The sequence below is a fragment of the Marmota marmota genome, unplaced genomic scaffold (assembly GCF_001458135.2).
Source record: "Marmota marmota marmota unplaced genomic scaffold, marMar, whole genome shotgun sequence".
NCBI classification, from domain to species: domain Eukaryota; kingdom Metazoa; phylum Chordata; class Mammalia; order Rodentia; family Sciuridae; genus Marmota; species Marmota marmota.
In genome coordinates, this window is record NW_025999983.1 from 8891200 (window position 1) to 8906483 (window position 15284).

Sequence of the window (15284 nt, forward strand, 5' to 3'; positions counted from 1 at the left end):
TTTTTTTTTTTTTTTTTTTTTTTTTTTTTTTTTTTGTACTGAGGGTTGAACTCAGGGCCTCACACTTAAATGTTCAGTTTCAGATTTATCACTAAGCTACATCCCCAGGCCCTTGGCCTTAAATCTCTGGTACCTAATAATCCTTGGGAGGAAAGAATTTTATAACCTAATGCCTTGATTTTTTTCTATTCACTGAAGCAAGGTCTAAATGGTCACAATAATCTGGTTTATTTGCTTAATGTAGTCTGTTAAGTAAAAAATACAGGAGGTTATTGTTTTGGACTTAGCTCCTGTACTTAGTAGGCTAAAAGTCAAATGTAGTCACTCATGCTCCTTATAAAAAAATAGTAATCTGTTAATCAATTTTCTCCTCCTGCTTCCTTCTCTACTGGGGATTGAACTGACAGGCATTCTACCACCGAGCTACATCTCCAGTTCTTTTTGAGATAGGGTCTTCCTAAATTGCCAAGCTTGGTCTCAAACTTGTTGTGATCCTCCTGCCTCAGCCTCCCTAGAGTAGCTGAGACTACAGGGGAACATCACCATATCAGCTCTAACCAGTTACTTTCCCATGGATCCAGCGCATTTCCTTTACATGAAAAGGTGAAACTTCTTGACTTAATAAGGATTAAAAAAAAAAGTTTGAAGTTTCTAAGATTCACAATAAGAACGAATCTTCTATAGTGAATTGATGAAAAAGAAATGTTTTGCTTTTGCACCTCAACCCACTACAGTTATGGCCACAGAGTGTGATAAAAGCCTATTTAAGAGGGAGAAGGCATTAAATTTGTGATTAGGTACTATCTGTAGTTTCAGGCATCTACTGGGGTCTTGTTAAGTTATTTGCTGAGGATATTGGAACACTGGCCATCTATCACACCACACCATCAAAGAGCTTGCATCAAAAACCACCACTTCCCCAGGTGTGGTATCACACATCTATAATCCCACTGACTGAGGCTGAGGCAGGAGGATCAAAGGTTTGAGGCCAGCCTCATCAATATAATGAGGCCCTAAGGAACTTAGTGAGACCCTCAAAATAAAAAAGAAAAAAGGCTGGGGACATGGCTTAGTATTAGATGCCCCTGAGTTCAATCCCAGAAAACAAAACACACCAAACTCATGGCTTCTATTCTGTGTTTACCTCATTCTACATCTCATCACCATAGCCAACTCCCCTTCCTGTTAATCTGTTTATCTATTTTCTTCCTTAGATACACCCTTACCTCACTGACTATTTTTGTTGGAATCCCCTCTGCCCAAACTGTAAATCTGCACTATTCACTGGGGAGCCTACTAGTCAGTCAGGTTTACTACACAGCACTTGAAATATGGTTAGTCTGTGAATGTGCTGTAAAATAGACAATGGACTTAAAAAAAAATTTTTTTTTGTGGAGGGGAGCACATGCTGAAAAAATACTACTTTCGATATGTTGGATAAAAAAATAATTTCATTTGTTTCATTTTACTTTTTAATGTGGCTCCTACAAAATTTAAGCCTATATATGTAGGCTCAAATTATACTTCTATTGGATAGTGCCGCTTTAAATGTTGGCACCCTAGGGTTTGGCCTTGCTTCTCCTGAGCCTTACCATCACAGTAAACAAACAGTATGATCATCCATCAGTGGCTCATATTAGGGCCATAACAAGACAGACAGTAGTATTTTTGGATAAGTATGTTCAGGGTTTCCAGATGAAAGAATTATTGATGGTGCAAACAATCAAGGGAAGACCAATTCAGGTTTTAAGACTGCATGGTATTTAAGCCATAGACTTTAGACTGCTTTGAGTAATTCAACTTTGTCAATCATCTTTTTAGTGTGCAAAGGAGTTCAAGAAACCTGATTTTTTTTCCCCCTTTTTAAAAACCAGTTGGTAATGGGATCGTGCAAACCCTAAAATTCTAGTCAACTCCTGATGGTTTGAGAATATGGCACTAACTGTTACTCTATAAGGCCTAATCTAACAAATATGCTACTTCAGATCAAAAATCGTTGGAAATTGTGCCAATTACATCAATTTAACAGACACTGAAATTTGGCACCTGGAAGTAAACTTAGCCAACAAAATCTCACTTGTTAAATAAGAAAACTGAAGTAGAAAAAGCTTATTTGATTTCATCCAGATTTTACACAGACAGGATTTTAGAAAATGATATATGTAAATCAAGCTTTGATATGTAAATTTAAAACTCATAAAACTACTAACCATTCTATAAGCACTCCTTTCAAGACGTTGACCATCTTTTTTCCAGTCAGAAGGTGCAGATGACCTCAATAATCCTAATAGAAAGAAAGTAACACGAAATTCAAAAGCATCAACTTGAGTATACTTTGGGGATCTGCGTCTGAAATAAGACAAAATATGAAGTGTCCATCAAATTGTGCTAACATTAAAACACACAGACATTCTGACCATTTAACAAAACTAAAATTGTATACCTGAAATGCACAAATACTATAAGCAAACAACTTCTACCAGCAGCCAATTAACGAAACTCCCCTTTGGCATGCCCATCCCAGGTGTAAAGCAGGTCCATTACGTAAACCTTTCTCATTCAGGAGAAGGATAAAAGGTCAACTCCCGGAGGAGTTTCACAACGGTAGAGATGAAAGGGCCCTTAAAATTCACACAGTGATTCGGGCTAGGGATGCAGCTGAGTGGCAGAGCGCTTGCCTCACATGCACCAATTGGGTTCAGTCCCCAGTACTGGGAGGAGGAGAAAAAAAATTACGTAGTGATTCAACAATCTCATTTTAAAGATGAGATCAAATGAGATTAGGTTAGTTCCCGGCCCCCCGCTTCAAAGAAACAGTAAAGCCGGGGCTCCAGATCGTGGGCTCCTTTGCTAAACCACCCAGTCTCTCCATGATCTGCGCTCGAAGGAAACTGCCCATCGTACCCCCAAATTAACCCTCCGGCCCGAACGCCTGGGCGCAGGGCGACACCCCAGGAGGAATCCACGAGGAGACAGCGCGGGACAGCTGCCCGGCACGCCACGAAGGGCTCGAGGAAATGCGGGACAGCACCCTGACCCCAGCGCCCGGAGGACAGGTGCCGGGCCTCTCCTTCCTCTCCGGTCTTTATTCCGAACCCCGCGGTCTTCCACGCACCGCACTCTCCCCGGCAGCTCAGAGGATAGCCACGCACCTCCGCCCACAGACCCAGCAGAGCCTCGGCGTCGCCCACACCTTGCTCCGGCGCCTCTACGTCATCGCGCCAGGCACGCTCTTGTGGGCGGAGCGCGCAGGCGAGAGGCGGGGCGAGCTGGGCCAATGGGCGGGGCATGCAGGGGCGGGGTCACGTGCCGGCTGCCCCGAGATCTCCGGCTGGCAGCCGCAGAGAAGGGTGGCAGCTCCCGCTGGCGGGTTCCGAGGGAACGGTTGGGGGCAGGCCGAGTCCGCGTGCTGGCAGGTAGGAAGAAGAGGCGGGCTCGTGGGTTGGGCGGGGGCGTCGGTGAAGCCGGGCGCGTAGGGGAGTGGGGAGCGGTAGCCCGACACGGCCGGGGCGCCCCCGTGAGGGCGCGCGGCCCCGGCGCGACCTGCGGATCCGCCGCGGGCGTGAGGGTCTCTCTGGTCCTCTGAAGCCTGGCTTGCGTTTCTGGTTTCGCTGTGGCGCTTTTCTGGTTCGCTGTGGCGCTTCTCTGGTTGCTCCCGAGGCCAGGGGGAGCGTACCTCCTGGTGCACCATCCAGGTTCTGTTGACAAGATGATGACCAGAAGGAGGCAGCCCATCGGACACTCCTGAACCTGCCGGATCCCACCTTCTAGCTCCCTGACCCTGGAGACTGGGGAGACTGGATACCGATTTAGTCTCGAAAACCTGTAACGGTCATTTTAAAGCGAAAGACCACAGAAGGTTCTAAAGTTAATTCCTTTCCGAAATTCTGATGTGGTCTTAATGGAGCTCTCCATTTTTCCAAGTTGCCATAGGTTCTTGCTTTCTGTGCATTGGGTTTTATTGTACTTCCACAATTAAGCTTGTGTAGCTTTTTGCTTCGTGTGTTCTTGTGATCTCTTATGGACCCTTGCTTTCCTACTTATTTCCCTCTTATCTCAAATCTTTTCTTTCCATTGGTTCCTATGTCCTTCAGCTCCTTTTAAAATTTGCCTCATTTAGTTTTTCCCAAGCCTCTTTTCCTTGCTTTTGTTTTTCCCTGCCGACCTTCCCTCCTTGAGAATCAGCCCTCCATTTCGTGAGTTCCTTTACCTTGAACTGCCATTCTTGAGCTCCAGGTGTTGGACGGATGCCTGCACCTTAATGACTTGTGTGTAATCTGAACGCCACCTTTCAAATTGAAACCATTTTCATCACTGTCTTTCATTCTTCAAAACCTGCTTTTCTTCCAAGCATCCAGATTTAAAACCTGCATCCATATTTACTCAAAAACAATCTCTGGGTGCAGTGGTAAACAAGTAACTAATTTTAGTGGGGGCACAGAGACACACCAGGTAACAAGAAGATACCAGATGGTGATATGATAGTGACTGAAAGGGTTACATTGGTTAAAAGAAATAGCCTTCAGTTAATATTTCTGAGTAAAACAAAAACAAAAAATATTTCTGGTGAATTGTTGCAAATATGTAATAATATATATTAGCAACAATTCACCAGAAATTTTAATGATAAAGAGGTACTATTCACAATGGCATTCAAAACTGCAAGTGTCTAGAAATAGATCAACTAAAGCTGTCTGGTCCTTTAGGTAGAAAATTGTAATGCTTAATTGAAACACATAAAAGTACACCAAATAGCTGAACAGATAGATGTACAATATTCATGGATGGGAACACTCAATGTCAAAAAGATAATAGGTTTCTCCAATTCTATACATTCTGTGCAGTGCCAGTGAAAATCACTGTGTACTTTTCATTGACTTTCCACATAAATTATAGGTTTAGAATGTCAAATTCTAAGTACCAAGAATAGCTAAGTCAATTTCAAAGAAGAAAATTAAATATGGTCCCTCTCTACTAGATATCAAAGTTTAATATAAACTTATAATAATTAAGACAGTATAATGTTGGTTCAGGGATAAAGGAAATTCATGGAACAAGATACTGCATCTATAAACACCCATATACATATGGGAGCTTAGTACACTACTAAGTTATATCACAAAGTAAGGGGAAAACTGTTCAATAAATGATGCAAAGATACATTAAATCCATTTTGAATAAAGACAGAGTTCTTGTTTCATACCATTTACAACAGTAATTTCTAGATGTATTAAAGAACTTAATCTGAAATACACATTTTTAAGATATTTAGGAAAAAGTATGAGACTATGTTGTCTCTGGGAAAGATTTTTTTGTTTGCTTTATTGTGGTACTACATATAAGATTTACCATTTTTAGATGTGTGGTTCAGTGATTTAAAAAAAAGTTGTAGATGGATGGCATGCCTTTATTTATTTTTTAATGTGGTGAGGCTTGAACCCAGTGCCTCACACATGCTAGGCAAGTGTTTTGCCACTGAGCTACAGCCCCAGCCCTCAGTGATGTTTTTATGTAGCTAGCCCTACTGTTTGCCTTCAGAACGTTTTCATCTGCCAGGAAGGATTTCTTAAGTTATAAAAAGCACCATTAGGGCTGGGATTGTGGCTCAGCAGTAGAGCACTTGTCTAGCACATGTGAGGCCCTGGGTTCGATCCTCAGCACCACATTTAAAAAAAAAAAAAAATCACTGAGCCACAACCCCAGACAACAATTTACTAATAAAACCTTGTTTTATTAGTAAGAATGGAGGGCTGAAATAATGTTTAATTTCATTCCATTTTCACTCCAACCAGGGCAATGAAGCTATCTTTGTGAAGGCTCCAGTGACCTTGCTGTGATTAAATTTAATGGAATTTTTGAATATTTGTTTCATTTTGTTCTCATAGTATCTCCCTTTTTAGTTGTTCTTAATCTCTTCAGAATTACTGCTTTGTTCTCTACTTAAAATAATTGTTTCAGGTTTAATGTAGCTATAGTTTTAATCCTAAAAGATTTTTAAAATAGAAATTGACAAAACTGACTCTAAAATTATGTTGGCAGTGCCAAGGACCTTGAATAGTCCATCTTGAACAGGAATAACAAAGATGGAAAACTTACATTACTTAGCTCAACACTTACTGTAAAAATATAATAATCAAGACTGTGGTATTTAAGGACAGACAGCTAGATCAGTGGGATATAATAAAGAATCCAGAAATAGGTATACAATATATGATCAATTGATTTTTGAGCAAGGTACAAAATCACTTCAATGGTGAAAAGAAAATTGTCTAAGCAAATTTTATTGGCACTTTCAAATAGCCATATAAAAATAATTCAACCTCAACTCCTGCTTACTCAATACAAAAAAAAATTAACTTGAAATGGGCCATAGACCTAAATGTAAAAGTTAAAATAATTTTTTAATAAAATGAGACTATGACATGAAGTGGGCAACAATTTCTCAAGACACAGAGGGCAATAATCATAAAACAATTGGTGAGACTGTTAATATTAAAACTCCTTTTCATCAAAAGGTATCTTTACGAAAATGAGGGCTGGGGTTGTGGCTCACTGGTAGAGTGCTTGCTTAGCATGTGTGATGCACTGGGTTTGATCCCTAGCACCACACAAAAAATAAAGGCATTGGGACTGGGGTTGTGGCTCAGCAGTAGAACGCTTGCCTAGCATGTGCGAGGCGCTGGGCTCAATCCTCAGCACCACATAAAAAGTAAATAAACAAAATAAAGGTATTGTGTCCAACTACAACTAAAAAATAAAAAATAAAGTTTTAAAAAAGAAAGGAATAAACAAATCACAGTTGGAGGAGTTAGTTGTAGTGTGTATGTATATGTGTGTGTGTACACACACACACACATATGTATATTTGATTAAGGATTTGTTTCTAGAATGTATAAAGTACTGATAATTCATCCTTAAAATTTTTTTAAATGAGCAAACACTTGGACAGTTCACAAAAAATATGTAAATTGCTAGCAAATATGAAAAAGTGCTCAACATAGTTTTGGGGGAATTTCAAACCAAAATTATGAAAAAATACTATAATGCACACACAGAAAAGGCTAAAATCAAACAGGCTGACAGCATTGTCAAGGATGTGGAACGATTGGAACCCTCACACTCCTACTTTGTTGGTTGCAATGTAAAATGGTACAGTCACGTTGGAAAAAACTGTCAGTGTCTTACGGAGTTAAACATATAATTTCCCTTCCCCAGCAGTTCCACTCCTGGATATTTACCCAAGAGATGTGAATACTCATGTCTGCAAAAAAAGACTTATATCAGAATACTTATAGCAGTTTATGGTAGGCAGAATACTGACCCCCTCAAAGATGTCCATTCACCAGGCATGATGGCACACTCCTGTAATCCCAGTGGCTTGGGAGGCTGAGGCAACAGGATCACAAGTACAAAACCAGCCTCAGCAACAGCAAGGTGCTGAGTAACTCAGAGATACCCTGGCTCTAAATAAAATACAAAATAGGGCTGGGGCTGAGTGGTTGAGTGTCCCTAAATTCAACCCCTGGTATCAAAAAAAAAAAAAAAAAGGTGTCCATACCTTAATCCCTGGAATCCCCTGGTTACATAATGTTATATGGCAAAAAGGACTTTCCAGATGGAATGAAGGTTACAGACCTTAAATTGGGAGATTACTTTATATGATCTGGAGTAGTCTGGTGTAATTACATAGTCCCTGAAAGTTAAAGAAGAAAGCAGAAGAGACAGGTGTGGCAATATAAGAAGGACAAGCTGTTGTCAATTCGGAGATATAGGGGGCTACCTGCAAAGACCAGTCAGAGGGCTTTGGGAGCTAAGAGTGGTCCCCAGATAACAACCAGCAAGTTAATAAGAACCTCCTTGTTAAAGCTGAATGAATTGAGTTCTGCCAATCACTAGGGAACTGAAATCTGCTTATATCCTGAATGAGTCTGGTAGTGGATTCTCCCCCAGAGCTTTCAGTAAGTGGAAGCAGCCCTGTTAAAACCATGGTTTTAGTTTCATGGAACTTGGAACAGAAAAATCAGATCTCGGGGCCAGGGATGTGGCTCAAGCGGTAGCGCGCTCGCCTGGCATGCGTGCGGCCCGGGTTCGATCCTCAGCACCACATACAAAGATGTTGTGTCCGCCAAAAGCCGAAAAATAAATATTAAAAAAAAAAAAAAGAAAAATCAGATCTGGAGTAGGAACCTGCATTTTATTAAGTACCTCTGCAGATAGTCCTTTGGACATTTTGAGTAACACTGTTTTATACACTAGTGTTTATTTAAGCAATCATCTGGCCTAATTCTCCTGAGAAGCTGCAGATGTGTGCTACCACTCAGAGCTCTCCACTATTCTTAATAAATTTATCCAAACCCCTGGCTTCAATTAGTAATGTATGCTGATGTCTCATACATTTATATCTATGGATTAGTCCTATGCTGAGCTTACACTGCTTATTGGACATTTTTTCCACTATTTCACAAAGAACCTTAATCTCAGCATGTTGAAACTGGAATCCTTTCTGCCAAAATCATTTCTAGCATTTCCCTATTTTGGTTAATATTATCCTGTATACTTAGTAATCCAGGCCAGAAACAGAACCATGTTTGTCTCCTTCCTCTTCTTCATTTCCCACCATTCCTCATTCAAATGATTTATCAGATTTGGTGATTTTCTTAATATGTCATCATTCTGTTTCTTCTTGATCATTCTCAGAGCCACTATCTTACTTCAAGTACATTTTTCTCCTTGATTATTGTTAAAGACCTCCATATTGATTTTTCCCATCTCTGGTTTGGCTCTTCTTCAACCTAATTTTCATCTTGTTAATTTTTCTAAAAGCAATTAAAATTTTGGTTGTTTGATTTCTTAAGATCAATCTTCCAACAACTTCCTGTAACTCAGAGAAAGTTTTAGACTTCCCAGCTAGAAGGTACTTTCATGATCTAAGTGACCCCTGCTTTCACACTCTTATTCAACAGAACAAGTTGGCAGAAAAGCAGAAAGGAAGCGAATACTTGAAAAACACTACCCATCAACTCAAACTAATAGACTTTTGTAGAAAAATATCCAACAGTAGTAGACTATATGTTCTTTTCAAGTGCATATGGAACATTCATCAAGATAGACCACATTCTGTGCCATAAAACAAACCCTAACAAGATTTGTGAGTTCAACTTATACAAAACCTGTTCTCCAGCCAAAATGGAATTAACATTTGAAATCAGAGATCTAGGAAAATGCCAAATATTGGGGAATTAAATAGCATACCTCTGAATATCCCACTGGTAAAGAAGAAGTCAATGAAATTAGAAAATCTTTTTAAAAAAATATTTTTTAGTTGAGGAACTTTTATTTTTATTTTATTTACTTATTTACATGTGGTGCTGAGAATCAAACCTAGTGCCTCACATGTGCTGGGCAAGTACTCTACCATTGAGTCACAACCCTAGCCCTGGAAAATATTTTTAATTGACTAAAAGAAGATAACCACATGGTGTATCAAAATTTGAGGATACAATGAGAGCAGTATGTAGAGGGACATTTTTAGTATAAATACTTAAATTAGAAAATAAGAAATCACAGATCAGTGATTTGAACTTAGATTTTAAGCAACTAAGAGCCATTTGAAATCAGAGCAAGCAGAAGGCAGAGAATAAGGTAAAAGCACAATTCAGTGAAATTGATAATAGAAAACAGTATTTCAGTGAAACTGAAAGCTTTTTCTTTGATAATATCAGTGGAAGCTGGGCTTGGTGGCATATGCCCCTAAGCACTTGGGAGGATCACTTGAACCCAGGGGTTTGAGACTATCCTGGGCAAGATAGCGAGATATTTCAAAAAAAGGAAGGAAAGGAAGTACCAATGAAGTAAACTGTTAGCTGAATTGGCAAACGTAAGAAAAAGAAAATCCAGATTGCCAAAGTCAGGAATGAAAGAAAGGACATCACTCTAGACCCTAAGACAATATGGAAATACTGTAAGACTTTTTAAGGAAGAAAGAATAAGTAATTCTGCATTAATTTCAAGCATATAGAAGATGGAACATTTACGAACTTATAAGACCAGTGCTACTTTGATGTGGAAATAAGAGACATAACAAGAAAATTAGAGATTAATATCTCAGATGAACAAAGACACAAACATCCTTAACAAAATACTAGCAAGTCAAATCCAACAATATGAAATGTATACTATGTTTACTCATAAAACCTGTATATAAATGTTTATAGCTGCTTTATTCAGAATCATGAAAAACTAAGCAACTCAAATGTTCCTCAACTGGGAATGTATAAACAAATTAGTAAATCTATACAATGGAATGATACCACAGATACAAAAATGTGGATGATTCTCAAATGCATTATTAAATTTTTTTAAAATTTAGAAACATTTTTTATTCTAATTAGTTATACATTACAATAGAATGCATTTTGACACATCATACATAAATGGAGTATAACTTCTCATTCTTTTGGTTGTATATAATATATAATCTATATAATATAGAGTTACACAGGTTGTGTAATCATATATGCACATAGGGTAATAATGCCTGATTCATTCTACTATCATTCCTACCCCTTAACTACTCCCTGTCCTTCATTCCCCCTTTGTCTAATCCAAAATACCTCTATTCTTCCCTAGCCCCCTCTTGTTGTGAAAGCCTCGCCTTATTGTGAATTAGCATCTGCATATCAGAGAAAACATTTGTCCTTTGGTTCTTTGGGAATGGCTTATTTCACTTAGCATGATATTCTCCAGTTCTATCCACTTACCAGCAAATGCCATAATTTCACTCTTCTTTAAGGGTGAGTAATATTCCATTGTGTGTGTGTATATATATGTATATATATCACAATATCTGTCTCTGTCCATCTGTTGAAGGTTGCCTAGGTTGGTTCCATAGTTTAGCTATTGTGAATTGTACTCAAGGGCATTTTTATAAAAAGTGAAGGAAGCCAGGTTCAGGCTGTGTGCTGTATGATCCCATTAGGAGACATTCTTGCAAAGGCAAAACTATAGGGACAAATCAGTGATTTTCAGAGTGGGAGACATTTGACTATCTCTAAGACAATTTGGAAATACTATTTAAAACCTTTTAAGGAAGAAAGAATATCAATTCTGAATTAACACAAAAATGTTTCAATTCATAGAACTTTTTGTATTTTGATTTGACTGTGTTTGTCTAAACCCTTGGATCTGTACATTTAAAAGAGTGAATATTACGTAAATCATACCTTAAAGATGAAAAGTATATGAACAAAAATTGATTTCTTATGTTTTCACCTGAAACAGATAACTTGTGGCATTCTTGATACATAACTCAGGACTCAATTTAAGAAACACTGCTTTAGATAATGAGGAATTATTGAAAGACTTAAATCTTGGGTCATGCTCAGATTTAAAAAGTTGTATTCACTTCCAGACAGCACTATCTACTCCCCCCCCCCTTTATATAGTTCAATAGTGCAAAACAAAGTGAAAATTCTAAGTGAAGTATTGCAGAAGAAGGAAACTGAGAAGGATTAGAAAAGGAAACTCAGTAGAAGTCATAGCACTGAGGAAGACAAGAAGTTACTGAGTCATCAGAACCTGATCAAGACCTGAATTGCTTGTGCCAGGTAAACTCTGCTCACCTTAAAAGTGATTATCCCTAAGGGACTACACCTTCAAGGGTGCAGAGACTAGAAAATTTCCTCCCATTAGACTAAGGAAAAACCTGATCACTTGCTTTTACCAGGAACATGAAAGAATGGAAATTAAAATCTAAATGTGCACCTCTTGTGATTGTGGGGTTAAATTCTCAGTGTCCTTATAGTGCTGGGAATCCAAATGGAATGCATCCATTTGTAATGTCTGTATTACTCTGGCAGGGGTAAATTTGAAACTGCACTATAGACCAGAACACATGGGAATCTCACAGTAGATGCTCGGACGGAAGATGAGCTCTTAATCAAAGATTACAAACATAAGCAAGCAAACCACCAAGAAGGATAGATAACCCTAATTATTAGAAATAGGGACTTCAACAGAGAGACTTTTAAGATTTAATATGTTTAAAGTGTAAAGGAAAATTTAGGCACATCTAACATCAACCTTTTTATACACCATCCCAAGACCTAGTGGCTAAAACAACTATGTAGTTTTTAGGGTCAGCTAGAGGCTGGTTAGTCTGGTATGAGTTCACATGCCTGGCAGTTTTGGCTTTGGTAAATGTTGACTGTGTTAATGGGAATACTGAACCTTTCTCTTGTTATTCAGCAGACTCAGACCAAATGTAATGTACAGACTATGTTTGGATCCTAATTCTAACAGTTCAATAGTGCAAAACAAAACCAAAGTTTATGAAATAATTGATGTGATAATGAGATGTTTGTTGGTTCTAAGGAATTATATTTATTTTGGAGGCAATTTGATAGGTCTTTCTCCCCCTTGAGGAAAGGCACATACAAGATAGTCAAAATTAAATGATTAGACATTTTGTATTTTCTTCAAAATAATGTAATGTGGTGGTATCAGAAAGTGAATATGGGTTGAGTAAAGATTGTACTGTTCGATAGTCACTAGCCATATGTGGCTATTTAAATAAATTAAAATTAAATAGGATAATCTCAGTTCCCTAGTTATATTTGCCATATATTTGGACTAGTCATATTTTAAGTCCTCAGTACAAACATGTAGCTAGAGTGTTAATTAGCTTTTGACATAAAAAAACATAAGGGAGTGATGGTAAGGGTGTGTACCTGTAATCCCAGCGGCTCAGGAGACTGAGAAAGGAGGATTGAAAGTTCAAAACCAGCCTCAGCAAAAGCGAGGCGCTAAGCAACTCAGACTCTGTCTCTAATATACAAAATAAGGCTGGGGATGTGGCTCAGTGGTCGAGTGCCCTTGAGTTTAATCCCTGGTATCCACCCCCTCAAAAAACATACATATAAATAAAGGAGGAAAAGTTCATTTTGTCTCAAGAGTTTTGGAGTATCCAGTCCATGATCAGCCAACTTCATTGCTTTGGTTGAAGTGAGGCAGAACATCAAGGCAGAAGGATGCGGAAGAAGAAGGCTGTTCAGCTCATTACAGACAGGAAGCGGGGCATGGGAGAATGAGAGCAGGGAAAGGGCCATGGACAAGATGTAGTACCCAAGGCCATGCTCCCAGCGACCTGTGTCCTGTGTTTTAGTTAGCTCTGCATCACTGTCATTAAAATGCCCGACAAGAACAACTTAGAGCAGAGAAAGTTGATTTGCAGCTCGTGGTTTCAGAGGTCAGTGTAGATGGCCGACTGCATTGTTTTAGGCCCAAGGTGAGGCAGCACATCATGGTGGAAAGGACCAGCAGAGGACAGCTGCTCAGCTCATGTTTTAGTCAGCTTTTTTGCTGCTGTGACTTAAAGACCCAACCAGAACAATTGTAGAGGAGGAAAAATTTATTTAGGGGCTCACGGTTTCAGAAGTCTTAGTCCATAAACAGCCAGCTCCATTCCTTGGGCTCCAGGTGAGGCAGGACACCTCGGCAGAAGAGTGTGGCAGAGGGACGCAACTCACATAATGATCAAGAAGCAGAGAGAGACTCCACTTGCCAGATCCAATTATATATCCCAAAGCCACACCCCCAATACCCCACCTCCTCCAGCCACACCCCACCTGCCTTTAGTTACCATTCAGTTAATCCTGTTGGGTAATTAACTCACTAATTGGGTTAAGGCATTCACAGCCCAATCATTTTCCCTCTGAACCCTCTCACAGTGTCTTACATGTGAGCTTTTGGGGGATACCTCACCTCTAAATCGGAACAGCTCATCATTGGGTCAGCAGACAGAAGGTGGGGAGGAAGGGGCCACAGAGAAGACACACCCTTCCAGGGCATGCTTCCAGTGACCCTCCTCCTCCAGGCACACTCCACCTGCCTGCAGTTACATCCAATCTGTTCAATCTAGGCTGGACTGATTCGATTATAGCTCTCACAATCAAATTATTTCATCTCCAGATATTCCCGCATTAACAGGAGCTTTTGGATGAGACCTCATATCCAAACCATAACATTCTCTACCATGCCCCACCTGCCTGCAGTTTCCATCTCCTCCTAGTAGTCCATTCATCTAATGGATTAATTCACTGATGAGGTGATAACTCTCATGATCCAGTCACTTCCAAAAGCCCCACTCCTGGGCATTGCTGCATTGGGGAATCAAATCTTCAAGAGATGAGCTTTTCAATGAACTGTCTGGATCCATACATAACAGCTGTTAACTATACCTTAACATAAGTGTAGAAAATGTTTATCATGCAGATAGCCTATTGGGTAGAGCAGGTGTATATTAAACAAGATTAGCCACATGTTGATAATTATCAAAGCTGAGTGGTGGGATTCATTTTACTTTATTTTTCTATATTTCTATACATTTGAAATTTTTTCATGAAGAAACAAATCATGAGTGACCTTTATGAAGAAAAATGACAAAATATCTAAAAGAAGGTGAACTTTTTTGTGAATGGGTGAATTCCGTATATCAGTTCTCCCCTATATTGATGATTAATATTCTGTAATTTTCCTTATTTCCTATTAATCATTAATCACAATTGGACACAGTTTGAAAAAAATCACTAAAGTACTAGCAAAATTTATTCTAGTAAGTTTGTGGGTAAGTTTTAGGGGAGAAAATTTTTTCTTGGTCTAGAAAAATCTAACTGTGGACAATCCACTCTGATGATGATATGGTCTTTTAGTTAAACGTTCATATTAGATGCTAAATTAAATTTGTTACATTCTTCTACCTGCACAGAATGTCTCTGGCTGCTTATTGTGTCATCTGTTGGAGAAGAATAGGAACCTCTACTCCCCCACCAAAAAGTTTCACATACTGGAGAGAGATCCGTGAGTACAGTTCAAACAACAACATTTTCATACAGGAACATTGATAGAATTGTGGCTAAATTTCCAGGGGGGGCCTCAAAAGCTTATTTAATCTATGATAAGGGTCAGATTCCTTTGTCTTTTCATACAAATGATTCACCCCAAATTTGTAGGCCCAGAGCGATACTGATTCTTTTTCTTGGAAGTTTTCTTTCCTTCCCTATTTTTTTCAGCCAACTTCATGCCCATCCTTCCAAAATTAAGTGTCAGTGCATTGTCATGCAGCAAGTATTTATTAAACTCTCACAAATCAAAGTGCAGGTGCCCATACTTGGTTCTGGGAATGCAGTAGTAAGCAAGGAAAATGTTGTCTTTGCCTTGATGGGCTTTGGGATCTGCCCTGATCTGCTCCCCCCCCCCCCGCACTCATCACCAGCCCTCAGGCCATC

The 15284-nt window shown here is 39.2% G+C and overlaps 2 protein-coding genes across 13 annotated transcripts in view; one reads left to right on the forward strand and one right to left on the reverse strand.

Moving 5' to 3' along the window:
- Gtf2h5 (general transcription factor IIH subunit 5) overlaps positions 1-3244 on the reverse strand; it is a 10156-nt gene extending 6912 nt beyond the window's left edge. The window contains exons 1-2 of one of the 6 annotated variants that reach the window (XM_015498643.2): positions 3153-3244; positions 2211-2284 (exon numbers count right to left, since the gene is read on the reverse strand). In XM_015498643.2, coding sequence (XP_015354129.1) covers positions 2211-2245 — 35 coding nt within the window. In that variant the 5' untranslated portion in view covers positions 2246-2284; positions 3153-3244. Of the gene's footprint in view, positions 1-2210; positions 2350-2904 lie in introns of all 6 variants that reach the window. The other 5 variants (XM_015498642.2, XM_048805908.1, XM_048805909.1 and 2 more) reach the window with 5 other exon arrangements.
- Serac1 (serine active site containing 1) overlaps positions 3018-15284 on the forward strand; it is a 63324-nt gene continuing 51057 nt past the window's right edge. For 4 of the 7 annotated variants that reach the window (XM_048805902.1, XM_048805903.1, XM_048805904.1 and 1 more), the window contains exons 1-2: positions 3018-3416; positions 14765-14856. In XM_048805902.1, coding sequence (XP_048661859.1) covers positions 3018-3416; positions 14765-14856 — 491 coding nt within the window. Of the gene's footprint in view, positions 3417-11444; positions 11607-14764; positions 14857-15284 lie in introns of those variants that run through there. The other 3 variants (XM_048805905.1, XM_015498641.2, XM_048805907.1) reach the window with 3 other exon arrangements.